The 22,758-nt window shown below is 45.0% G+C and overlaps 1 protein-coding gene across 3 annotated transcripts; it reads right to left on the bottom strand.

Moving 5' to 3' along the window:
- Nucleotides 1–1,258: 1,258 nt before the first annotated feature.
- Nucleotides 1,259–22,348, bottom strand: LOC309381399 (D-serine dehydratase-like). 3 transcript variants are annotated; one of them, XR_014173551.1, is made up of 10 exons: nt 22,252–22,348; nt 20,759–20,802; nt 19,421–19,572; nt 18,485–18,765; nt 17,954–18,131; nt 13,432–13,553; nt 10,646–10,835; nt 7,576–7,681; nt 7,048–7,197; nt 1,259–1,995 (listed from the first exon to the last, which is right to left on the bottom strand). XR_014173551.1 is itself a non-coding variant. In XM_081932343.1 (9 exons), exons 3-9 carry the CDS (start codon nt 19,567–19,569, stop codon nt 7,108–7,110), a joined length of 1,116 nt encoding a protein of 371 aa, XP_081788469.1. In that variant the 5' UTR covers nt 19,570–19,572; nt 20,759–20,802; nt 22,252–22,348; the 3' UTR covers nt 6,345–7,107. The 3 variants fall into 3 exon arrangements, 1 of the variants encoding a protein (XP_081788469.1); XR_014173552.1 differs by having other exon boundaries at nt 1,259–1,991; XM_081932343.1 differs by lacking the exon at nt 1,259–1,995 and having other exon boundaries at nt 6,345–7,197.
- Nucleotides 22,349–22,758: the final 410 nt, after the last annotated feature.

Below are 22,758 nucleotides of genomic sequence, written 5' to 3'. Positions count from 1 at the left end.
GACCTCGCCCCCCGCCCGCCCCTTTCAGACCCCCGCCCCACGGGGGGGGGGAGGAAGGAGAGACAAAGAGGGGGCAGAGGCGAAAGGGGAGACACGGACACACTGGAAATCTGGCAAACCAGATGGCTATACAAGTAGTCCTCGACTTATGACGAAGCCCGCAACTTCTGTTGACAAAGCGAATCGTTGCATGAGTTTTGCCCCATTTTAAGACCTCTCTTGCCACCGTTGTTATGCGAATCACTGCGGTTGTTCAGTGAGCACACAAATGTCACAGCATTTGCAACTTTCCCACAAGCAAAGTCAATGGGTGGAGTCAGATTTGCTTAACGGCCACCAGATTTATTTAACAGAGTGAATCGGTTAACTAGATTGCAAAAAGAAAAGCTCATAAAATTGGGCTTAAATCACTTAACAATCACCTTGCTTACCAATGGAAATTGATTATTATTATTTTATTGTTTTTTGTTTTTTTATTTTTATTTTATTTCATTTTATTTTTTTATTATTTAATTTTTTTATTATTTTATTTTTATTTTATTATTTATTTTCTATTTTTTATTTTATTACAGGTAGTCCTTGAGTTACAACCCCAATTGAGCCCAATATTTCTGTTGCTAAGTGAGGCATTTTTACGACCTTTCTTGTTAAGCGAATCATTCCAGTTGCTCAGTTAGTCATACGGTTCTTAGGTTAATCCAGCTTCCCCTTTAATTTTGCCTGCCATAAAGTGGCAAAAGGGGATTGTGTGACTCCTGGGACACCACGACTGTCATAAGTATGAGTCAGTTGGCAAGCATCTGGATTTTGATCACATGACCACAGGGAATGCTGCAACAGTCGTAACTGTGAAAAACAGTCATAAGTCACTTTGTCAGTGCCACTGTAACTTTGAGCAGTTACTAAATGAACTGTTGTAAGTTGAGGACTACCTGTATTTAATTTCATTTTATTCACTTCATTCACTGTTTATTTACAGAATAATTACAACATTACATTTTATATAATATGCATAGGCCTCTGTAATTCTACATAAATCACATAAATTCTGTAATATAGTTCTGTAATTCTATTATTGAACCTAAATTCTATAAAACTAGTATAATAATTATTATTTAGAGAATATTATTCACCTCATTTATTTAGAGAATTTATACGAACGCTCACTTGCTTTTAGTGATTCTAACAAAATTGCATACGGAAACCCTGAACAATGGAAGAATGAAAGATGAAACTTTAATATAAACAGATGTGAAGAGTGAAATTAAGGGGAAATAACAAAACAGGTGAAAAGTGGAAGACACATAAATGTCTTTGAATGCAAAGGTGACATGAATAAAAGTTAGAATAGAAATGGAACTAAGAGGGGAACAACAATATACATATTTTAAAACAGGAAGATATATGTAATAATAATAATAATGAGAAATTTAACGGCGGTGGTATCGGATATGTTTATACAACACGAAATGAAAATGAAATGTAATAACTGTGAGTAATAATATTATGTTCATGCGTACTCCAATGGATGATACCCAGGTATCACACTGCTCATGCATTGATATGTATAAGCAATATAAAATAAAAACTTGGCCAAAAAAAATATATTCTGAATTCTGCTGTTAATTGCGGTCATTAATTTGAGGACTAGCTGTAAACAGAATCCCTGAATTCAAAGTTGCTCCTGATTTCGGGGTCCAAGGCACGGCCAGTCCAGCCTCCACAATTAAAACCAGAGAGGAGGGGTCTTCCCCCCCTCCCCACTTCAGCTATTTGGGTTATGGCTGAGAAGTGCAGGACATAAACTTGTCCGGTCCTTCCAAGCAGGGGGCCTTTGAGAATTGACCCACAGGCCTTTCTTTTCCCTCCTTTGATCTCTGCAATCTTCGGACCCTCCTAGCCCCCTCCTCAAATTCCAGGAGATGCATTTCCGGTCTCTTGCAAGACACAAAGGAGGCAAGGGAGTGTGGGAGGGGGCCGGCCAGAGAGATCTTCCTTAGAGACGGGAGGAAGAGCAAATGTTATTCCAGGGCTTACAAAAGCTCTTGCTTTAGGAAAAAGAAAAGAAAGAAAGAAAGATTCTTATTATTACATTTTTTTCTGGCTATCAAGCTCAGAAAACCAGTTGCCTTTATATAAAATTGTTACAGAACAAGAGCTACCACATTCGTTTCGAATGCATCCATTATGATTTTACAAATTCTGATGCCTTTATATAAAATTGTTAGCCGGAAAAAGGTCTGCCAGATTTTTTTCTGAATGCATAAATTATTATTTTTATGAACTTTGAATTACTTTCATAAAATTGTCCTCTCCCAGTTTCTGTAGTGGAATAATATGGGAAGAAATCAATGATAAGAAAAACCAAAAATTGGACACACTGTTGAAAAGCTGCTTTATTTCGTTTAACAGCAACATCTGCTTGCTGAGGTTTTGATCTGAGATGGTGGCAATAAAAATGTATCGCCAGTCCTCGACTTACGACCACAATGGAGCCAGGACCGGTTATAAGTCACGTTTTTCTAAATATTACTATCCCTATGTCTACATTTGTGTAGTGGAATAAAATGGGAAGACAGAATGCCCCAAACCTCTGTTGCTAAGTGAGATAGTTGTTAAATGAGTTTTGCTCCAATTTACAACCTGTCCTGCCACAGCCGCTAAGTGAATACCTGCAGTTGCTGAGTGTGTAACACGGTCATTAAGTGGAATCCGGTTTCCTCGTTGATTTTGCTTGTCAAAAGATCGCAAAAGGGGATCACTGCAACTGTCATAAGTATGAGTCAGTTGCCAAGCACCTGAATTTTGATCATGAGACCATGGGGATGCTGTGATGGTCGTAAGTGTGAAAAATGGTCATATCTACTGGTCCTAACTGCTTCCTGCCCACAGGTGGATTCATATCCCAATTCAATAGTGTCTCCAATTTTCTATTAGTTTTTTTCAACCTTAAGGTTCCACTTAAATGCTTTATCACCCCATCTTGGGGTGGGTTTTTTTTTCTGTTTTGAAATCGAGTATTCCACAGATCTCCTGGTGGTCTCTCATCCCACCACAAAGCAGCCCAGCTTCTGATTGCCGTTTCCAGCTTCCAAAACTATCTATGGGTCAGAATGCTTGCTTCCTGTTATCCGATTGCCTTTATTTTATTTTATTTTTTATCCTCATTCTCTTGCCCGCTGGAAAGTGCCCGAATGGATTCTGTATATCTAAAGAAATAATCCTAAAATGCCACAAAATAAAAGTCGCGTCACATAAAGCACTGCAAAGGAGGAAGAAACAGAAATGGCATGCTTGAATTTGCAACTTTGCAAGATAGGAAACGAAGAGGCAAAACGGCCACTGCTCAAATTGCAAAAGAGAAGCATCGTTCCAAAAAAGGACGGTCTTCAAATTTTAATTGGCGCAATTTTAATAACTTTGAATGATTTGCCTTTTTATCCTCTGCAAGATGCCCAGTGTGTCCTTATAGGGGGGGACAGGTTGCAGAAACGTTGAATAAAAGAATATTAAATCCTGAAATAAAAGAATGGCTCCCAAACAAGAATGTCTTTGGAGATTAAAAAAAAGTGTGTCTGTGTGTGTTTGGGGGGGGGGGGGGGCGGAATTTGCAATTTATTGTGGACCATTTAGAAGGCGTTTTACAGGCAGCCTCTCTCATCTGGTGGTTTATACCTGCCCAATTCCACAATTCGCAGGGAAGTGTGTGCTTTTTCTCTGCAGGATGCAAAGGAGGACAACAAAGGGCCACTTCAAAGGGGTCGTTGGGGGAGATCAGAGGGGTGGGAGGAAGGTGCTATGGGTTCCCCCCACCGAGAAAAGGCCATTGAATTTTATGAGGTCCCCTTTTGAAGTCCTCAGATGGCTCCAGGCATCAAGAATTGATGCGTCCACCCAGCCTTCCTTCCTCCTTAATGTGGACTAACGGACTGGATGGCTTTTGCTGGAGAGAATGCAATTGATTCTGCTTATAACATAATAACAGAGTTGGGAGGGACCCTGGTGGTCATTTAGTCTAACCCGCTGCTCAAGCAAGAGTCCTTACTCCATCTGGGACAAATGGCTGCCTGGTCTCCTCTTAAAAGCCTTGTGGAGCACTCACACCTTCCAGAGGGAAGCTGTTCCATTGATTGTTCTCACTGTTAGGAAATTTCTCCTTAGTTCTACGTTGCTTCTCTCCGGATTCCTCCTAGGAACCAGCATGGAAGGACCAATGGCCCCTCAGCTGTACGGAACTGCATATAGAAAACTGCAACATCGATTTTGTTTCTGTGCATCGAAAAATACAAATTTGGGGGGCAGAACAAGTGGGAGCGTTTGCCAACATCAGAAATGTTAAGATGAGTGGACTTTGAATTCCAGAATCCCCCAGCCAGCAGGCTTTAAGGGGGGAGGATTTCAACTCCCAGAATCCCCCATCCAGCTATGTTTTAAGGGGGAGGACTCCAACTCCCAGAATCCCCCAGCCATCATGCTTTAAGAGGGGAGGATTTCAACTCCCAGAATCCGCCATCCAGCTATGTTTTAAGGGGGAGGACTCCAACTCCCAGAATCCCCCAGCCATCATGCTTTAAGAGGGGAGGATTTCAACTCCCAGAATCCGCCATCCAGCTATGTTTTAAGGGGGAGGACTCCAACTCCCAGAATCCCCCAGCCAGCTATGCTTTAAGAGGGGAGGATTTCCATTCCCAGAATCCCCCATCCAGGAGGCTTTAAGAGGGGAGGACTTCCACTCCCAGAATCCCCCATCCAGCTATGCTTTAAGAGGGGAGGACTCCCACTCCCAGAATCCCCCATCCAGCTACACTTTAAGAGGGGAGGACTCCCACTCCCAGAATCCCCCATCCAGCTACACTTTAAGAGGGGAGGACTTCCACTCCCAGAATCCCCCATCCAGCTATGCTTTAAGAGGGGAGGACTTCCACTCCCAGAATCCCCCATCCAGCTATGCTTTAAGAGGGGAGGACTCCCACTCCCAGAATCCCCCATCCAGCTATGCTTTAAGAGGGGAGGACTTCCACTCCCAGAATCCCCCATCCAGCTATGCTTTAAGAGGGGAGGACTCCCACTCCCAGAATCCCCCATCCAGCTATGCTTTAAGAGGGGAGGATTTCCACTCCCAGAATCCGCCATCCAGCTATGTTTTAAGGGGGAGGACTTCCACTCCCAGAATCCCCCATCCAGGAGGCTTTAAGAGGGGAGGACTTCCACTCCCAAAATCCCCCATCCAGCTATGCTTTAAGAGGGGAGGACTCCCACTCCCAGAATCCCCCATCCAGCTATGCTTTAAGAGGGGAGGACTTCCACTCCCAGAATCCCCCATCCAGCTATGCTTTAAGAGGGGAGGACTCCCACTCCCAGAATCCCCCATCCAGCTATGCTTTAAGAGGGGAGGACTCCCACTCCCAGAATCCCCCATCCAGCTATGCTTTAAGAGGGGAGGACTTCCACTCCCAGAATCCCCCATCCAGCTATGCTTTAAGAGGGGAGGACTCCCACTCCCAGAATCCCCCATCCAGCTATGCTTTAAGAGGGGAGGACTTCCACTCCCAGGATCCCCCATTCAGCTATGCTTTAAGAGGGGAGGACTCCCACTCCCAGAATCCCCCATCCAGCTATGCTTTAAGAGGGGAGGACTTCCACTCCCAGAATCCCCCATCCAGCATGCTTTAAGAGGGGAGGGCTTCCACTCTCAGAATCCCCCATCCAGCATGCTTTAAGAGAGGAGGACTTCCACTCCCAGAATCCCCCATCCAGCTATGCTTTAAGAGGGGAGGACTTCCACTCCCAGAATCCCCCATCCAGCTATGCTTTAAGAGGGGAGGACTTCCACTCCCAGAATCCCCCATCCAGCTATGCTTTAAGAGGGGAGGACTCCAACTCCCAGAATCCCCCCGCCAGCATCCATTAAGAAGAATGGACGTCTGGGAATCGAAAGTATTCCGAGGCTGAGAATTATCCTTTGTCTTCATCTTTGGGGGCAGAATCTGAATTTTGGGTCACACAGCAGCAAAAAAAGGGGGGATCCTTGGAGGGGAATCAAACCTGCAAGAGAGTGGGCGTGGCCATTTTTTGCAACACCTCTTTGCAGCTTTTCACCTTCCCACTAGGGAAGACTCCCTTAATTTCCAATTTGAAGGGTGTCTCCATGTGAACCCCCCCCCCCCCGGAACATGAATGCCAGTTAGATCGTTTCGAAAACCACAAAGATTTAAACTAGGTTTAGAGCAGGGGTGTCCAAACTTGGGAACTTTAAGACTTGTGGACTTCAACTCCCAGAATTCCCCAGCCAGAGTTGAAGTCCACAAGTCTTAAAGTTCCCAAGTTTGGACACCCCTGGTTTAGAGCATATGGGACCAGGCCTGAGTCCCTCTACCTAGTCTACAGCTCAAGCGGAAACTACCCTACCCCTAATCCTCTGCCTGGTGCGAAAAGCGCTCCTCCCTCCTCCCTCAAGGGCTTTGCACACTTACAATCATTCGTTTAGCGACTGTTCACAACATCACTGAAAAAGGTGACCTATGACCGTTTTTCACACAACCGTCACAGACCATTGGGAACAGGTTCATATTTATGACGGTCTGAGCTTCCCAAGGGGGGGGGAGGGGTCGCGTGGTCCTCTTTTGCGACCTTCTGACAAGCAAAGTCCATGGAGAAGCCAGATTCACTTCGCAACCGTGTGACTAACTTAACGACCTTAACGACGCTTAACAACGGGGTGGCAAGAAATGTCGTAAACTGGGGCAAAACTCAGTTAACAATGGTTGTATGTTGTAAGTTGAGGACAACCAGTACTTCGGGGGAGGGGGGAATCTCTCTTTTTACAAACAGAATTGTTTCACTGACTTAAGTTGGTCATGTCTTTACAAGCTACCATTCCTGGCTTGATAGGAACTGGACAGTTAGCAACCAGAGGACACCTGGCTTGACCTAACCTATAACTGGACTTTTACCTACAACTAAGTTGCCAATTCAGATCTTGCGAAGTTGTAAAGCGGACATTCCCTTGCCACCGGAAAGTTCAATCGATTGCGGGAACCTAATTACCTAAAGACCCTCAAATGACTGTACAAGCCAGGATCCGCGGATCTTCTTCATATTGTCTTTTCACCAGCCTCGCACTGGCTCCCACGTCTCCACCACACGGCCCCCGCTATGGACGAAGAAGAGGGGGTGCATCGCGGCCGTGGCACACGCCTAGGCAGAGCGGGGTGGGTGCCCCCAAGTTGCAAGGGAGAGAAACAAGACAATGAGAAACACAACTAGCTGCAAACACACTTCCCAGGGTCAAAAAAAAAAACCCAAAATGGCCCAGCGGGTGCATTCACACAACCTGGGGGAAAAAAAGGTCCTGCTTGGGGTTAACCTGGGTTATGGTTGTTTTGTGGCTGAATGTCATGGGAACGCTGCCAGGTTGATTAATTTAGGGTGCTGGGCATTGTTCAAAGTGTCAAAAAACGGACGAATCAGAATCCAGGCTAAATGGATTGTGTGAATGCAACTTCGGGAGCGTTTAGACCAGCAGCAAGCAGGCAAGGACGGGGCAGCCCATTTCTTGGTCCAAGCCAGACTCACGTGATAAGGGATCAGAGCCAGAAGGCTGCCCAGGGGGAACTTGGCAAAATCCAGTATCCCTGTCATGGGTTCGATTTTTCCGTGCTCCTGGGTCATCGACACCAACCTGCAAAAGAAGATCAGGAGCCGTTTTTCCTTCGGGATAGGATCTCGTTCTGCCAATGTCTTCTTCTGAAGACTTGCCGTTTCATAGAGTCCTAGGGTAGGAAGGGATCTTAGAGGTCATCTAGTCCGACCCCCTGCCCAAGGCAGGAGACCCTACAGAGGTAGTGCTCGACTTGCAACGGTTCATTTAGTGGTCGTCTGAAGTTACATTCGCACTAGGACCATTTTTCACACTTAACGACCATTGTAGTACACCCACCCACCCCGAGTACGTTATCAAAATTCAGACGCTTGGGAATTGACTCGTATTTACAGCGGTTGCTGTGTCCCGGGGTCAAGTGGTCACATTTTACGACCTTCTGACCAGCAAAGTCACGGGGAAGCCAGATTCACTTAACAACTGTGGCACAAAGAGTCATAAAATGGGCAAACCTCATTTAACAAATGTTTCACTTAGCAACGGAAATTTGGGGCTCAACTGTGGGGGGGCGGGGGCTGAAGGCCAGAAGTGGGAAGAAGGGGGCTTCCTGGTGGTGGCTCAGCTGCACTGAAGCCCCTTTGCTTTCAGGAAGGAACGGAAGGGGTCCCCGCTCAGTCCGAGTGACCCCTGGCCCTGAAGGTTATATCTTATAGAGTGATTTTTTTAAATAAAAAAAGTATTATTATTATTATGCATGCTATACTGATTGGGGCCGCCTATAAATACTTGTTGAGATAGATAGACGGACGGATGAATAAATAATTGCTATATAATAAATGAAAAATAAAAAAATAGGTAAATGATAGATAATAAATAAATAGATTTAGATAAGATAGATGGATGGATGGGTGGAGAAAGGTAGATAGATAGATAGATAGATAGATAGATAGATAGATAGATAGATAGATGGATGGATGGATGGATGGATGGATGGATGGATGGATGGATGGATGGATGGATGGATGGATGGATGGATGGATGGATAGATAGATAGATAGATAGATAGATAGATAGATAGATATAGATAGAATAGGCAGATATAGATTAAGTTAGATTAGATTAGATAGATAGTTACATAGATAATAGGCAGAGATAGATAGATAGATAGATAGATAGATAGATAGATAGATAGATAGATAGATAGATAGATAGATAGATAGAGATAATAGGCAGATATAGATTAGATAGATAGATAAAATAGATAGATAGATAGATTAGATAGATAGATAAGATAGATGGATGGATGGATGGATGGATGGATGGATGGATGGATAGATAGATAGATAGATAGATAGATAGATAGATAGATAGATAGATAGATAGATAATAGGCAGATATAGATTATATAGATAGATAAGATAGATAGATAGATAGATAGATAGATAGATAGATAGATAGGGATAGATAGATAGATAGATAGATAGATAGATAGATAGATAGATAGATAGATAGATGATAGATAGATAATAGGCAGATATAGATTATATAGATAGATAAGATAGATAGATAGATAGATAGATAGATAGATAGATAGATAGATAGATAGATAGATAGAATAGGCAGATATAGATTAAGTTAGATTAGATTAGATTAGATAGTTACATAGATAATAGGCAGAGATAGATAGATAGATAGATAGATAGATAGATAGATAGATAGATAGATAGATAGATAGATAGATAGATAGATAGATAGATATAGATAATAGGCAGATATAGATTAGATAGATAAGATAGATAAGATAGATGGATGGATGGATGGATGGATGGATGGATGGATGGATGGATGGATAGATAGATAATGGGCAGATATAGATTATATAGATAGATAAGATAGATAGATAGATAGATAGATAGATAGATAGATAGATAGATAGATATGGATAGATAGATAGATAGACAGATAGATAGATAGACAGATAGATAATAGGCAGATATAGATTATATAGATAGATAAGATAGATAGATAGATAGATAGATAGATAGATAGATAGATAGATAAATAAATATAGATAGATAGATAGATAGATAGATAGATAGATAGATAGATAGATAGATAGATATAGATAGATAGATATGGATAGATAGATATAGATAGATAGATAAATAATAGGCAGATATAGATTAGATAGATAGATAGATAGATAGATAGATAGATAGATAGATAGATAGATAAGATAGATAGATGATAGATAGATAGATAGATAGATAGATAGATAGATAGATAGATAGATAGATAGATAGATAGATTAGATAGATAGATAGATATAGATAGGCCAATAAATTTGATGGGTGGATGGATGGACAAATGGACGGGCGGGCAGAGACAGATAGATAGATAGATAACAGACAAAAGATAATAAAAACAGAAATGATAGAAAATATAGATAAATGATAGGTAATAGATCAATGAATACAGACACAATGAAAAACAGATGAATATTGTAGTAGATAAATGAATACAGGTATTCCTCGACTCACAACCGCTCACTTAGTGACACTGAAAAAGTGACTTGACCATTTTTCACCTTTACAACCGTTGCAGCATCTCCCTGCGGTCACGTGATCAAAATTCAGCCGCTTGGCAACTGGTTCATATTTACGACGGTCGTAGTGCCCCTGGGGTCACTTTTGAGACCGTCTGACAGCCAAAGTCAATGGGGAAGCCAGATTCACCTAACAACTTAACTTAAGTTGTTAAATACTTAACAATCGTGTGACTAATCCACTTAACAACTGTGGCAAGAAAGGTCATTGAAACGGAACTAAACTCACTGTCTGGCTTAGCGACAAAATTTCTGAACTCAATTGTGGTCATATGTCGAGGACTAGCTGTGGACAGATAGGCCGGCAGGGAGAGAGGTCTGGGAGAGGGAGGCATAAAGAGGCCGGTGGACAGGTATCTTGATAGGATGACCGCCTCCAGTGCGAAGCAGGGAGGGATGGAAAGGAAGGATCAGGTATCCGGGAATTATAGCTCCGTTACTTGAGGTCTGGGTGCCCGTCCACCAGGGCAAAGCCGGTGGGCAGCTGACCCAGGCTGTGCAGGCTCAACCCTGTCCATCCACAGTCCACCAATAACTGGTTGCGGTGTGGGTAGTGACCAATCACCCGTGTCCAGACTCGCACGGCCACGTCCTCAAGCTGGCAGGAGCCAATCATCGTCTGCTGGAGATCTAGAAGGGAAGGGAATCCATTGGGCCACTCGTGGTCTTTCCACACGCCTACTTCGCAGGGTGATTGCGGCGGAGGGGCAGGAAGGTAGTAAAATAGGTAGCAAAAACAGCAATGCACAGCTGCACCGGTTCTCGCCCAAGTGATTCTCAACCGTTTCTGAACTTCAACTCCCAGAATCCCCCAGCTTAAATGGGTGGACTTCAACTCCCAGAATCCCCCAGCTTAAATGGGTGGACTTCAACTCCCAGAATCCCCCAGCCTAATGGGTGGCCTTCAACTCCCAGAATCCCCCAGCCTAATGGGTGGACTTCAACTCCCAGAATCCCCCAGCCTAATGGGTGGCCTTCAACTCCCAGAATCCCCCAGCCTAATGGGTGGACTTCAACTCCCAGAATCCCCCAGCCTAATGGGTGGCCTTCAACTCCCAGAATCCCCCAGCCTAATGGGTGGACTTCAACTCCCAGAATCCCCCAGCCTAATGGGTGGCCTTCAACTCCCAGAATCCCCCAGCTTAAATGGGTGGACTTCAACTCCCAGAATCCCCCAGCTTAAATGGGTGGCCTTCAACTCCCAGAATCCCCCAGCTTAAATGGGTGGCCCTCAACTCCCAGAATCCCCCAGCCTAATGGGTGGACTTCAACTCCCAGAATCCCCCAGCTTAAATGGGTGGCCTTCAACTCCCAGAATCCCCCAGCTTAAATGGGTGGACTTCAACTCCCAGAATCCCCCAGCCTAATGGGTGGCCTTCAATTCCCAGAATCCCCCAGCCTAATGGGTGGACTTCAACTCCCAGAATCCCCCAGCCTAATGGTGGCTGGGGAATTCTGGGAATTGAAGTCCACCCATCTTCAAGTTGCTAAGGTGCGAAACATGACTCTCATTCATAAAAGAAGAGGAAAGGGAGTGAGAAGCAGGAAGACCTGGGTTCAAATCACACCTCTCCCCCTTGAACCCAGAGCTCAAGGGATGAATTTGGACCAGCCCTCCTTCTCGCTTATATGAGACTACCTGGCAAAGATGTTGTTGGGAGAATAAATTTACATTATTTCTTGCTCTCAAGGGGATGGAAGAAATCTATTATTTTACATCTCAATATTTTACACATGAATGTATTTTATGTGCATATGAATGCATTTAAATATGGGAATATAATTTATGTAGGATATTTTCCATTTTTATTTTATTTTACATAGTTATGTTCTATCTATTCATCTTTGCCTCTATGTATCTATATAATTTTATACACCTGCCTGCCTGCCTGCCTGCCTGCCGTCTGTCTGTCTGTCTGTCTACATATCCCTCCCCCCCCTCCACATCCATCCCTCCATCCCTTTATCTATGTACAGGTGTCTCTCTCTCTCTCTCTCCCTCTCCCTCTTCATATCCATACATCCTACTCACCATCCATACCTACCTACGTTCTATCATCTATCTATCTATCTATCTATCTATCTATCTATCTATCTATCTATCTATCTATCTATCTATCTATCTATCTATCATCTCTCTCTCTCTCTCTCTCTCTCTCTCTCTCTCTCTCTCTCTCTCTCTCTCTCTCTCTCTCCCTCCCTCTCCCTCCCACCCTCCCTCCCTCCCTCTCTCTCTCTCTCTCTCTCTCTCCATGAATTATCTACAGTACGTACACCTATAATGTTATATATTTCCTAGTTTACACCGTATGAAAGAGGGTTAGAGTAGAGATGAGCTCCAAGGCTCCCAAACGGCCATTTTGGCTGTCCGGAGGAAGAGCAGCCCATCCCGAACGAAACCCAGCAGGATCTTCGCTGTCATCCGCCGCCCCCCCCCATCACCTCCGTCCTCCCTCATTTTTCCTGGCGCTTCCTTCCTCCTCCCTGGTCCCTCTTTCTGTGGAAGGCCCGAGGCAGCGGAGCCCACACACGGGAGGCTGAACGCCTGCATCTGCTTAGCCTGGAAATGCCTGGCCAGAGAGAGAGAGAGAGCTGGTCTGGACTGGTGGTGAAGGCAGCCGGCTAGAAAGTGGGGGACGGGGAGTTCTAGTCCCGCCTTAGGCACGAACGCCCTCAGTCGTCCCCCCTCTTTCTCTCTCAGCTCAGCTCAGATCAGCTCAGCCCACCTCACAGGGTGGTCGTTGGGGAGAAGTGAGGAGGAGGAGGAGGAAGGAGTGTTAGAGATGTTTGCCACCTTGATTTTTTTAAATAATAAATAATAATAAAGGGATAAAAAAATAAATGATAATAAAAATAATAAAAAATAAAAACATAAAATAAAATAAATAAAAAATTAAATAAAACAGAATGTAAAAATAAAATAGAAAAAATAAATAAATAATAAAATAGTAAAAAAATAAATAAAATGAAAACAAATAAAAATATAAGCAAATGACATAAAATATAAAATAAAATAAATCAAAATAATAAAACAAATCAAAATAATAAAACAAATCAAAATAATAAAATAAATCAAAATAATAAAATATTAAAAATATGACACAAAAATATAAAACAAAATTAAATTATAGAACAATGCCCAGTCTGCACAAGGGGGTAAGAGAGGACATCTAGGTGGTCCCACGGCAGAGGGGGAAGGTCTGTCAACTCGAGGGGCATCACTGACCATAAAAAATATAATTCCCCGGGTGGACTTCGCTGAGCTGACCCATGGCGGGCACCGGGTGGCTGCAGGAGGGCGTGGAGCCTATGCTGGATTTCGGACAGGGCACCCCAGCTTCCCGGAGCCTGTGAGAGGGAATGAAAATGGTCCTTCCTGAATCACAGCCACTCATTTAACAACCGTTCAAAGCTACATCGACTTTATCAGTTTCTATAATCAGTCCTCGACTTACGACTGTTCACTTAGCGAATGTCCCAAGCTGCAGATTCGACCCGGAGGGAGCCTGGAAACATCTGACAGAGATTCTCAGATGCGGAGAACCTGGTTGTGTTTCGATTGTGAGAATGTGGATCGATTGAGAGAAGCGATGTGAGGAACGATCAGCTGAATGGCAGCTGCAGAGAGAGACTTTTCCTTCTTTCCTTCTCTTTCTTCTCCCTCCTTCCTTTCCTTCCGCCTCTTTCCACCACTCCTTCCTTCTTTCTCTCCTCTCCTTCTTTCTCCTTCTTTCCTTAATTCCTCCCTCTCTCCCTTCCCCACTTTCTTTCCTTCCTCCTCTACTCCTTCTTTCCTTCTTTCCTTCTTTCTCTTTCCTCCCTCTCTCCCTTCCCTTCCTTTCCCTCTCCCCTTTCTTTCCTTCCTCCATTCTCCTTCCTTCTGCCATTCTTCCTTTTCTCCTCCTTTCCCTCCCCTCTTTCCTTCCTTCCTCTCTCCTTCCTATGCCATTCCTCCTTCTCTCTTCCTTCCTTCCTTTCTATTTCTTCCCTCCCTTCCTTCCCTCCTTTCTCTCCTTCATCCTTCCTTCTGCCATTCCTCCTTCTCTCCTCCTTCTATCTTTCGCTCCTCCTTTCTCTTTCCTCCCTCCCTTTCCTCCCCCCTTTCTCTCCTTCCTCCTCTCTCCTTCCTTCTGCCATTCCTCCTTCTATCTTTCCCTCCTTTCTCTTTGCTCTCTCCCTCCCTTTCCTCCCCCCTTTCTCTCCTTCCTCCTCTCTCCTTCCTTCTGCCATTCCTCCTTCTATCTTTCCCTCCTTTCTCTTTGCTCTCTCCCTCCCTTCCCTCTCCCCTTTCTCTCCTTCCTCCTCTCTCCTTCCTTCTGCCATTCCTCCTTCTATCTTTCCCTCCTTTCTCTTTGCTCTCTCCCTCCCTTCCCTCTCCCCTTTCTCTCCTTCCTCCTCTCTCCTTCCTTCTGCCATTCCTCCTTCTATCTTTCCCTCCTTTCTCTTTGCTCTCTCCCTCCCTTCCCTCTCCCCTTTCTCTCCTTCCTCCTCTCTCCTTCCTTCTGCCATTCCTCCTTCTATCTTTCCCTCCTTTCTCTTTGCTCTCTCCCTCCCTTCCCTCTCCCCTTTCTCTCCTTCCTCCTCTCTCCTTCCTTCTGCCATTCCTCCTTCTATCTTTCCCTCCTTTCTCTTTGCTCTCTCCCTCCCTTTCCTCCCCCCTTTCTCTCCTTCCTCCTCTCTCCTTCCTTCTGCCATTCCTCCTTCTATCTTTCCCTCCTTTCTCTTTGCTCTCTCCCTCCCTTTCCTCCCCCCTTTCTCTCCTTCCTCCTCTCTCCTTCCTTCTGCCATTCCTCCTTCTATCTTTCCCTCCTTTCTCTTTGCTCTCTCCCTCCCTTCCCTCTCCCCTTTCTCTCCTTCCTCCTCTCTCCTTCCTTCTGCCATTCCTCCTTCTATCTTTCCCTCCTTTCTCTTTGCTCTCTCCCTCCCTTTCCTCCCCCCTTTCTCTCCTTCCTCCTCTCTCCTTCCTTCTGCCATTCCTCCTTCTATCTTTCCCTCCTTTCTCTTTGCTCTCTCCCTCCCTTTCCTCCCCCCTTTCTCTCCTTCCTCCTCTCTCCTTCCTTCTGCCATTCCTCCTTCTCTCCTCCTTCTATCTTTGCCTCCTCCTTCCCTCCTTTCTCTTTCCTCCCTCCCCCCCTTCTCGGATCACAGGCTGGACTGGAAGACCTCAAGTCACCCAAACAGGCCACCTTGTTCTCTCCTTGTTTTTTTTTTGTTTTGTTTTTTTTGGGGGGGGGGAGCCGAGAAAAGCTCCCTTCTCACGCCTCTTTTGAAGGGGCTGCCCCTTTGGATTCATTGCCAGGATCTGCAAAACTTTCCTTCCCATTTCCCTTTGCACCCCAGCTCTAAAGCCTCCCCCCCCGCCTCTTTTTCTCTTTAGGGTTCAAATCCCCCTGCCCGGCCCAGTGGAGGGAGGAGGGGGACCCTGGAAAGGTGGGGGAGGGGGGGACAACTGCCACTAAAGGCCACCTGGACATTGCTGGACCTCTGAAGAGGGGCAACTCCAAAGGGACCTCAGCTCACCTGAATTCCTGGGAAGGACTTGGGGAGGGGTGGGCTGGGAGGGAGGGGAGACTATATGGAAAAATCCTGCAAATAAACATCTCGCCCCCCCCCCCCCCCCCGCTTTCCCCAATTCGGTTCAAACATTTACACCAGGTAATAAACAAGGATTAGCTTTTATAGCCTTTTAACCGGAATCGGGCATCTGAGCAGACCTTTGCAAAGGGTGTTTAGATGGCCAGGCCTGGTTAGGGGGGGGGGGGCTTTTTTTGGGGGGTGTGTGTCAAGAGACAGGCATTTTTCCCAAAACAAGAGATACAGGTGGTCCTTGACTTACAACAATTCGTTTAGTGACCATTCAAAGTTGGCACTGAAAAAATGCGCTTAGGACCATGTTTCACACTTAGCGACTGTCACTACATCCCCTTGTGTGTGTGTGTGTGTGTGTGTGTGTGTCACGTGATCCACGTTCAGAGGCACGGCAGCTGACTCCTATCTATAACGGTCGCAGTGCCCCGAGATCCCCCTTTTGCAACCTTCTGACCAGCAAAGTCAAAGGGGAAGCCAGACTCACTTAACGACCATGTTAACAGCTTAACAACTGTGGCAAGAAAGATCATTTCATGTGGCCAAGCCAAACTCACTTAACAAAAGCCTTGCTTAGCAACGGAGGTTTTGGGCTCAATTGTGGATTATGAACTGAGAACTGGCTGTAATGGAGGAACAAAACAAAAAAAGGGGGGGGGGACACAAAAATGTTGCAGCTCAAAGACACGCGAGAAGGATGGGATGAAAACTGGGCAGGAGTTTTATAATCCTGAAGTGAGTCCTAGGCTCGTCTTAAACAGGAAATCCAGCTGGGTGACTTTTGGGCAGATCCTCTCTCTGTGCCCAACCCACCTCACAGGGTTGTTGTGGGGAAAGTAAGGGGTGTTTGTCATCATATAAAATAATAAACCAGTGATTAAATAAATAAACAAACCAGTGGTTTGGCTCTGCAACCCAACAAGGCAGACCCAGACTTCAGAGGATGATTAGAACTGCAGAAAAAACAATGGCCTCCAACCTGCCTTCCTTCGAGGACCTGCAGACTGCACACGTCAAAAAGAGGTCCGTGAAAATATCTACAGACCCCCTCACATCCTGGACATAAATTGTTTCGACTCCTACCCTAAAAACGACACTATAGAGCATTGCACACCAAGACAACTAGACAGAAGAACATTTTTTTCCCCAAACGCCATCACTCTGCTAAACAAATAATTCCCTCCCCAGTGACAAACTATTCACTAAGGTTGCATTACTATTAGTCTTCTCATCCTTCCCATCACCCATCTCCTCCCACTTATGACTACAACCATGTTGCTTGTATCTTTACCATTTATATTGTTTTATTTCTTTCCTAGTATGATTTGGGTGCTTATTAGTAACCTATGGCTATCACTAAGTGTTGTATCTTATGATGTATTTTATTTTTCTTTATGTATACTGATATGCCTCAAAGATTAATTCCGTGTGTGTCCAATCTCACTTGGCCAATAAAGAATCCTATTCAATTCTATTCTGTCCTCTCCTCTCCTCTATTCTAATCTATTCTATTCTCTATTTATTCCAATCTCTATTCTATTCTATTGTCTGTTCATTCCATATTCTATTCTATTCTATTCTATTCTATTCTATTCTATTCTATTCTATTCTATTCTATTCTATTCTATTCTATTCTATTCTCTATTCATTCCATATTTCATTCTATTCTCTATTCATTCCATATTCTATTCTATTCTATTCTATTCTATTCTATTCCATTCCATTCCATTCAAAATTCTATTTTATTCTATTGTCTTTCATTCCATATTCTATTCTATTCTCTATACATTCCATATTCTATTCTATTCTCTATTCATTCCATATTCTATTCTATTCTATTCCATTCAAAATTCTATTCTATTCTATTCCATTCCATTCAAAATTCTATTCTATTCTATTGTCTTTCATTCCATATTCTATTCTATTCTCTATTCATTCTGTATTCTATTCTATTCTATTCTATTCTATTCTATTCTATTCTATTCTATTCTGTCCTCTCCTCTCCTAATCTAATCAATTCCATTCTATTCTCTATTTATTCCAATCTCTATTCTATTCTATTCTACTCTGTTCTATTCTATTTTACTCTATTCTATTCCATCCCATTCTCTATTCCGTTCTGTTCCCTTCCGTTCCATTCCAAGAAACAAATAAACACTTACTGCTCCATAAACTTGAGGATAAACTCGGTGGTTCTTTGGGCGACTGACTGGATTTCCGACAGGCCGTGGCACCCGTACGAGTTCCCACAATGGGCGTAGATGCCCGCCAGCTCCGTGTCTCCCTCAGAGATGGCCTCGGCCAGCTTCACGGCTGCGGGGTCCGAGGCTTTCACGCCAGCTGCAAGGAAGCAGAGGAAGGGACCAAATTCCCGACCGTTCAGGTAGTCCTCGACTTACGACCACCACTGAGCCCAAAATTTCCATTGCAAAGCGAGGCAGTCTTCAAGTGAGTTTTGCCCCATTTTACGACCTTTCTGGCTGTTGTTGTTGAGCAAATCCCTGCAGTTGTTAAGTGGGTGACACGGTTATTAAGTGAATCTGGCTTCCTCGTTGACAATGCTTGGTACAGAAGGTCACAAAAGATTGTAAAACGGGGCGCAGCTCAATTAGCAACTGCCTCACTTAGCGACAGAAGCCCTACTGCGGTCGTAAGTCGAGGACTGCCTGTAAGGCCCGCGGGAGAGCAGGTACCTCGTCCGTTGTCGCAGTCGATCTTCAGCCAGACTTTCCAGGGCCGCCCAGTTCGCAGAGGCCTCTCCTTCAGCCGCTCCAGGGCCCCCGAACTGTCCACCATCACCTGGAAGGCCTCCAGCTTCTCCGCCAAGGAGGCAGAAGCCCCCACCTTGTCGAAGGGCAGAGGGTAGGCGTACAGGATGTCGTCGAAGCCGCCCTCGGCAAAGTGCCGGGCTTCAGCCAGCGTGGAGACCACGATTCCCCTCAGGGAGCCCCCCGTCATGAGGCGCCCGCCTTCCCTGCGAGGGATGCAAAGAAAGGATGAGTGGCGGGGGAGGAGGGGGGGCGCCTGGTGGCCTCTGATCTGGGTTTTTCTTCCTTGCCGACATCTCATGGCCCAACTAGGGAACATCATCAGTGCTAGAAGGGAGAGGGGAGGAGGAGGAGGAGGAAGAGGAAGAAGACTGTGATGTCCGTGGTGCTCCCTGAGCTGGGTACTTTCCTTGCAGATGTCTCATGACCCACCTAGGGAACATCATCAGTGCTAGAAAGGAGGAGGAGGAAAAAGAGGAGGAGGAGCAAGAGGAGGAGGAAGACTGTGGGGCCCTTGGGGCTTTCTAAAGTGAGAGTTTGTCTTGCAGAAGTCTCATGACCCACCTAGGGAGCATCATCAGTGCTAGAAAGGAGGAGGAGGAGCAGAAGCAAGAGGAGAAGGAGGAGGAGCAAGAGGAGGAGGAAGAGCGTGGGGTCCTTGGTGCTCCCTGAGCTGGGTAGTTTCCTTGCAGACGTCTCATGACCCAACTAGGGAACATAATCAGTGCTAGGAGGGAGGGATGTTTGCAGGGAGGAGGAAGAGGAGGGAAAGAGCTGTTCATGCAGCTGAATGTCACCCAGGGAAGATCCCCCTGCAAGCGAGCCAAGCTGCGCATAGCGGAGGAGAGGCCTCCCACTCACAGCGTCTTGTGGGTCTTCATGTGGGGCCTGAGGGCCACCCCCAGGGCCTGGCAACGCTCCCGCATCTTCTCCGCGTTCCTCGTGGCTACGTCGAGATCCACCGTGAAGGCCGGAGTGGGCAGCTCCTCCACGCACCGTCCTTCCCACATGCTCTGCAAGGGAACACGGACGGAAGTCAGGATGCGCCGGGTTCAAGGAGCTGCCGAAAGGGACTGAGGAGTGAATCCCACCATCCCAGAGATGGAAGGTGACTCTAGAGGTCATCTAGTCCAGCGCTCCCCCCAAACCTTCTGGCTTGGCAGGTGGGCAGGCTCTATGGCCGGTCCTCGCAATTACGACCACTGAACCATCCCTGCAGTCACACAATCAGAATTTGTGCACTTGGAAACGGCAATTTTTATGACGTTTGCCACATCCCCGGGTCATGTGATCGCCACTTGTGACCTTCCCTGCTGGCTTTTGACATGCCGTCAATGGAGAAGCCGGATTCACTTAACGTCCGATTCACTGAATGATGGCAATGATTGTAGATTTGAGCATGATGCACTTAACAATTTCCTTGTTTAGGACGTCATAAGTTGAGGTCTACGTGTCTACTGCAAATGCCATTGTTGTTGGCAGAAAAAGCACCAGGTACTGCCCGTTGCCCAGCTTCGGTCCTGGGTGCAGGGGGTGAGGATCAGAGGAGAAATGTCAGATAGTCCTCGACTTATGCCTGAAATTGAGCTCAAAATTTCCACTGCTGAGACAGTTGTAAAATGAGTTTTGCCCCATTTTACAACCTTTCTTGCGATATTGTTAAGTGAACCCCTATGGTTGTTAAGTGAGTCATATGGTTGTTAAGCGAATCTGGCTTCCCCATCGACTCTGCTTGCCACAAGGTCGCATCATATGACCGCAGGACAAAGCAACCGTCATAGATGTTGGCAACCGTGTGACTGTTGATGCGTGTCCATGCGGAGGCCGAAATGGTCATAACTGTGAATAAAACCAGTCACAATTCCTTTCTTCTGCCCCGCTGTTGTAACTTTGAACGGTCACTAAACAAACTGTCATAAGACAAGGACTATACTTGTATTTTAAGTGAGGCAATGAAAATGCAAAACTAGCAGGTTTTTTTTTTAAATCACAGCTTAAGGATCCTTATTTATTCATTTATTTATAGCGCTATTTTAATGTGTTATTAATACTGCTTTGTTTGCATAACATTTCACAGCCTTCCTGCGAGGGAGGACCAAATGTCAGCATTCCAGCTGAGATCCAGCTGAGACTAGAAGACCTCCAAGGTCCCTTCCAACTCTGCTATTGTATTATTGTATTGTATTATTGTATACCTACAGCCACAGGTGATGAGATTTCTGAAGATATCACCAGATCAATATCTGCGGAGTAAAACATTGATGGATTGGTTAGATTTATATCTCACCGTGATGTCTATTTTTTTCCCCTTATAACCACCTTGCGATGTTGGCCAGTTTAAGAGGGATCCAAAGCTTCTATGACTGAGAGACCCTTGCTGCTAGCCCCATAATTTTTACCCATTGCAATACACAAATGCGCAAAAAAGACCACTCTCAACTCAGCACAAGTTCTCCTCCCTAGCAGGGACTTATTCGCGGTAGCCCCAAATCTTTCACAAAGGAGAAAGAACCGCAGTGGCGCAGTGGTCAGAGTGCAAATACTGCAGGCTATTTCTACTGATCGTCGGCTGCCAGCAGTTCAGCAGTTCAAATCTCACCAGGCTCAAGGTTGACTTAGACTTCCGTCCTTCCAAGGTGGGTAAAATGAGGATTTAGATTGTTGGGGGCCAAGAGGCTGACTCTGTAAACCGCTTAGAGAGGGCTATAAAAGCACTGTGAAGCGGCATATAAGTCTAAGGGCTACTGTCCTCCCTCCCTCCCTTCCATGGTGCACAGTGGTTAGAATACAGTATTGCAGGCTAATTCTGCCGACCGCCAACAATTCGAGTCTCACCAGCTCCAGGTTGACTCAGCCTTCCGTCCTTCCGAGGTGGGTAAAATGAGGACTCAGATTGTTGGGGGGCAAATAGGCTGACTCTGTAAACCGCTTAGAGAGGGCTGTAGAAGAACTATGAAGGGGTATATAAGTCTAAGGGCTAATTGCTATTATTGAAGTCCTTAAGATTAAACCAGAGGTATTTTTTTAGCCTGGGCCACTTTAAGATGGGTGGACTTCAACTCCCAGAATTCCTCTTGATTAAATTACACACTTCAGCCCCACAATTCTCCAACAAGAACAAGTGGATTTTCGCCACCCAGAATCCCCCAGCAAGCAAATGTGGACTTCAAATCCCAGAATTCCCCAGCCAGCATGTACGGACTTCAAAATTGTACACAGACACACAGCTTTGTGGGCGGTGGAATTCTGGGAGTTGAAGTCCATCTGTTCAAACAAAATGGATGAGATTGGAAAACAAATAGCTGTTTTTCCAAAGATTTTGCCCCCTTCCCACGGTTTATATTGTATTATATTATAGTACATACATAATAAATATTATATATTACACATATAATATGCATATATATGTATGTATTGTACTATATACAATATATATTATATTATATATAATTATAATAAAATTATAGATAAGGAAATGAAGATGCAAATATATAAATATATATATAAATAAATTTATCCGTATTATATTTCCAAAGCTGATTTCTAATTTGCCAGCTTGGGGGCGCCCGGTTGCAGGCAGGCTGTGCATTCAGCAAACTTCTTGCAAACCTTACAAACTCGCAATCCCCTCGAGAGTCAAAGCAACGTTTGGAGGCGTCTCAGCGAAAGACGCAAGTTTGCACCCTCCATACCTCTCGGGACGCTTGGAAAAGAAGGGTGCACACTGCAGCAGCAGCGATGGGTCAGTCCGTATCGGCCCTTCGGAGTTGGGCAAAGTCCAGCTGGGAGGGGGGGGTCACATGAGCAAGTGGGCAGGTTCGCCCCTTTTGCAACACTCAAGGACTGCAAGTTCCAGGGTGCTCAGCCAGCAAGCGCGAGGCGTTCTGGGTGTTGAAGTTTATTGCATGAGAAAGTTGTAGGCTGGAGAGAGCCGGTCGAAGCAGCTCTGCTGTCGGAATCAAGCTTTTTGCAAGATAGGATAAAAGATTGCAGTATATATCATATATCTGCCTGTCAATCTATCTATCTATCTATCTATCATCTATCTATCTATCTATCTATCTATCTATCTATCTATCTATCTATCTATCTATCTATCTATCTATCTATCATCTATCTATCTATCTATCTATCATCTATCTATCTATCTATCATCTATCTATCTACCCATTTCATCATATCTATCTATCCATCTCATA

This window comes from Natrix helvetica, assembly GCF_964273705.1.
Source record: "Natrix helvetica genome assembly, chromosome: Z".
Taxonomy (NCBI): Eukaryota; Metazoa; Chordata; class Lepidosauria; order Squamata; family Natricidae; genus Natrix; species Natrix helvetica.
Note: the sequence above shows the minus strand (reverse complement) of the source record. Positions and strands in the feature narration are given on the sequence as shown.

Bases quoted from the DNA above. Each gene is read 5' to 3' on its own strand.
- LOC309381399 (XM_081932343.1), bottom strand. From the start codon at position 19,569: ATGTGGGAAGGACGGTGCGTGGAGGAGCTGCCCACTCCGGCCTTCACG. The intron at 18,766-19,420 runs GTGAGTGGGAGG...CATCCCTCGCAG, and splicing joins ATGAAGACCCACAAGACGCT to GGAAGGCGGGCGCCTCATGA. The intron at 13,554-17,953 runs GTAAGTGTTTAT...TCCCTCTCACAG, and splicing joins ATCCTCAAGTTTATGGAGCA to GCTCCGGGAAGCTGGGGTGC.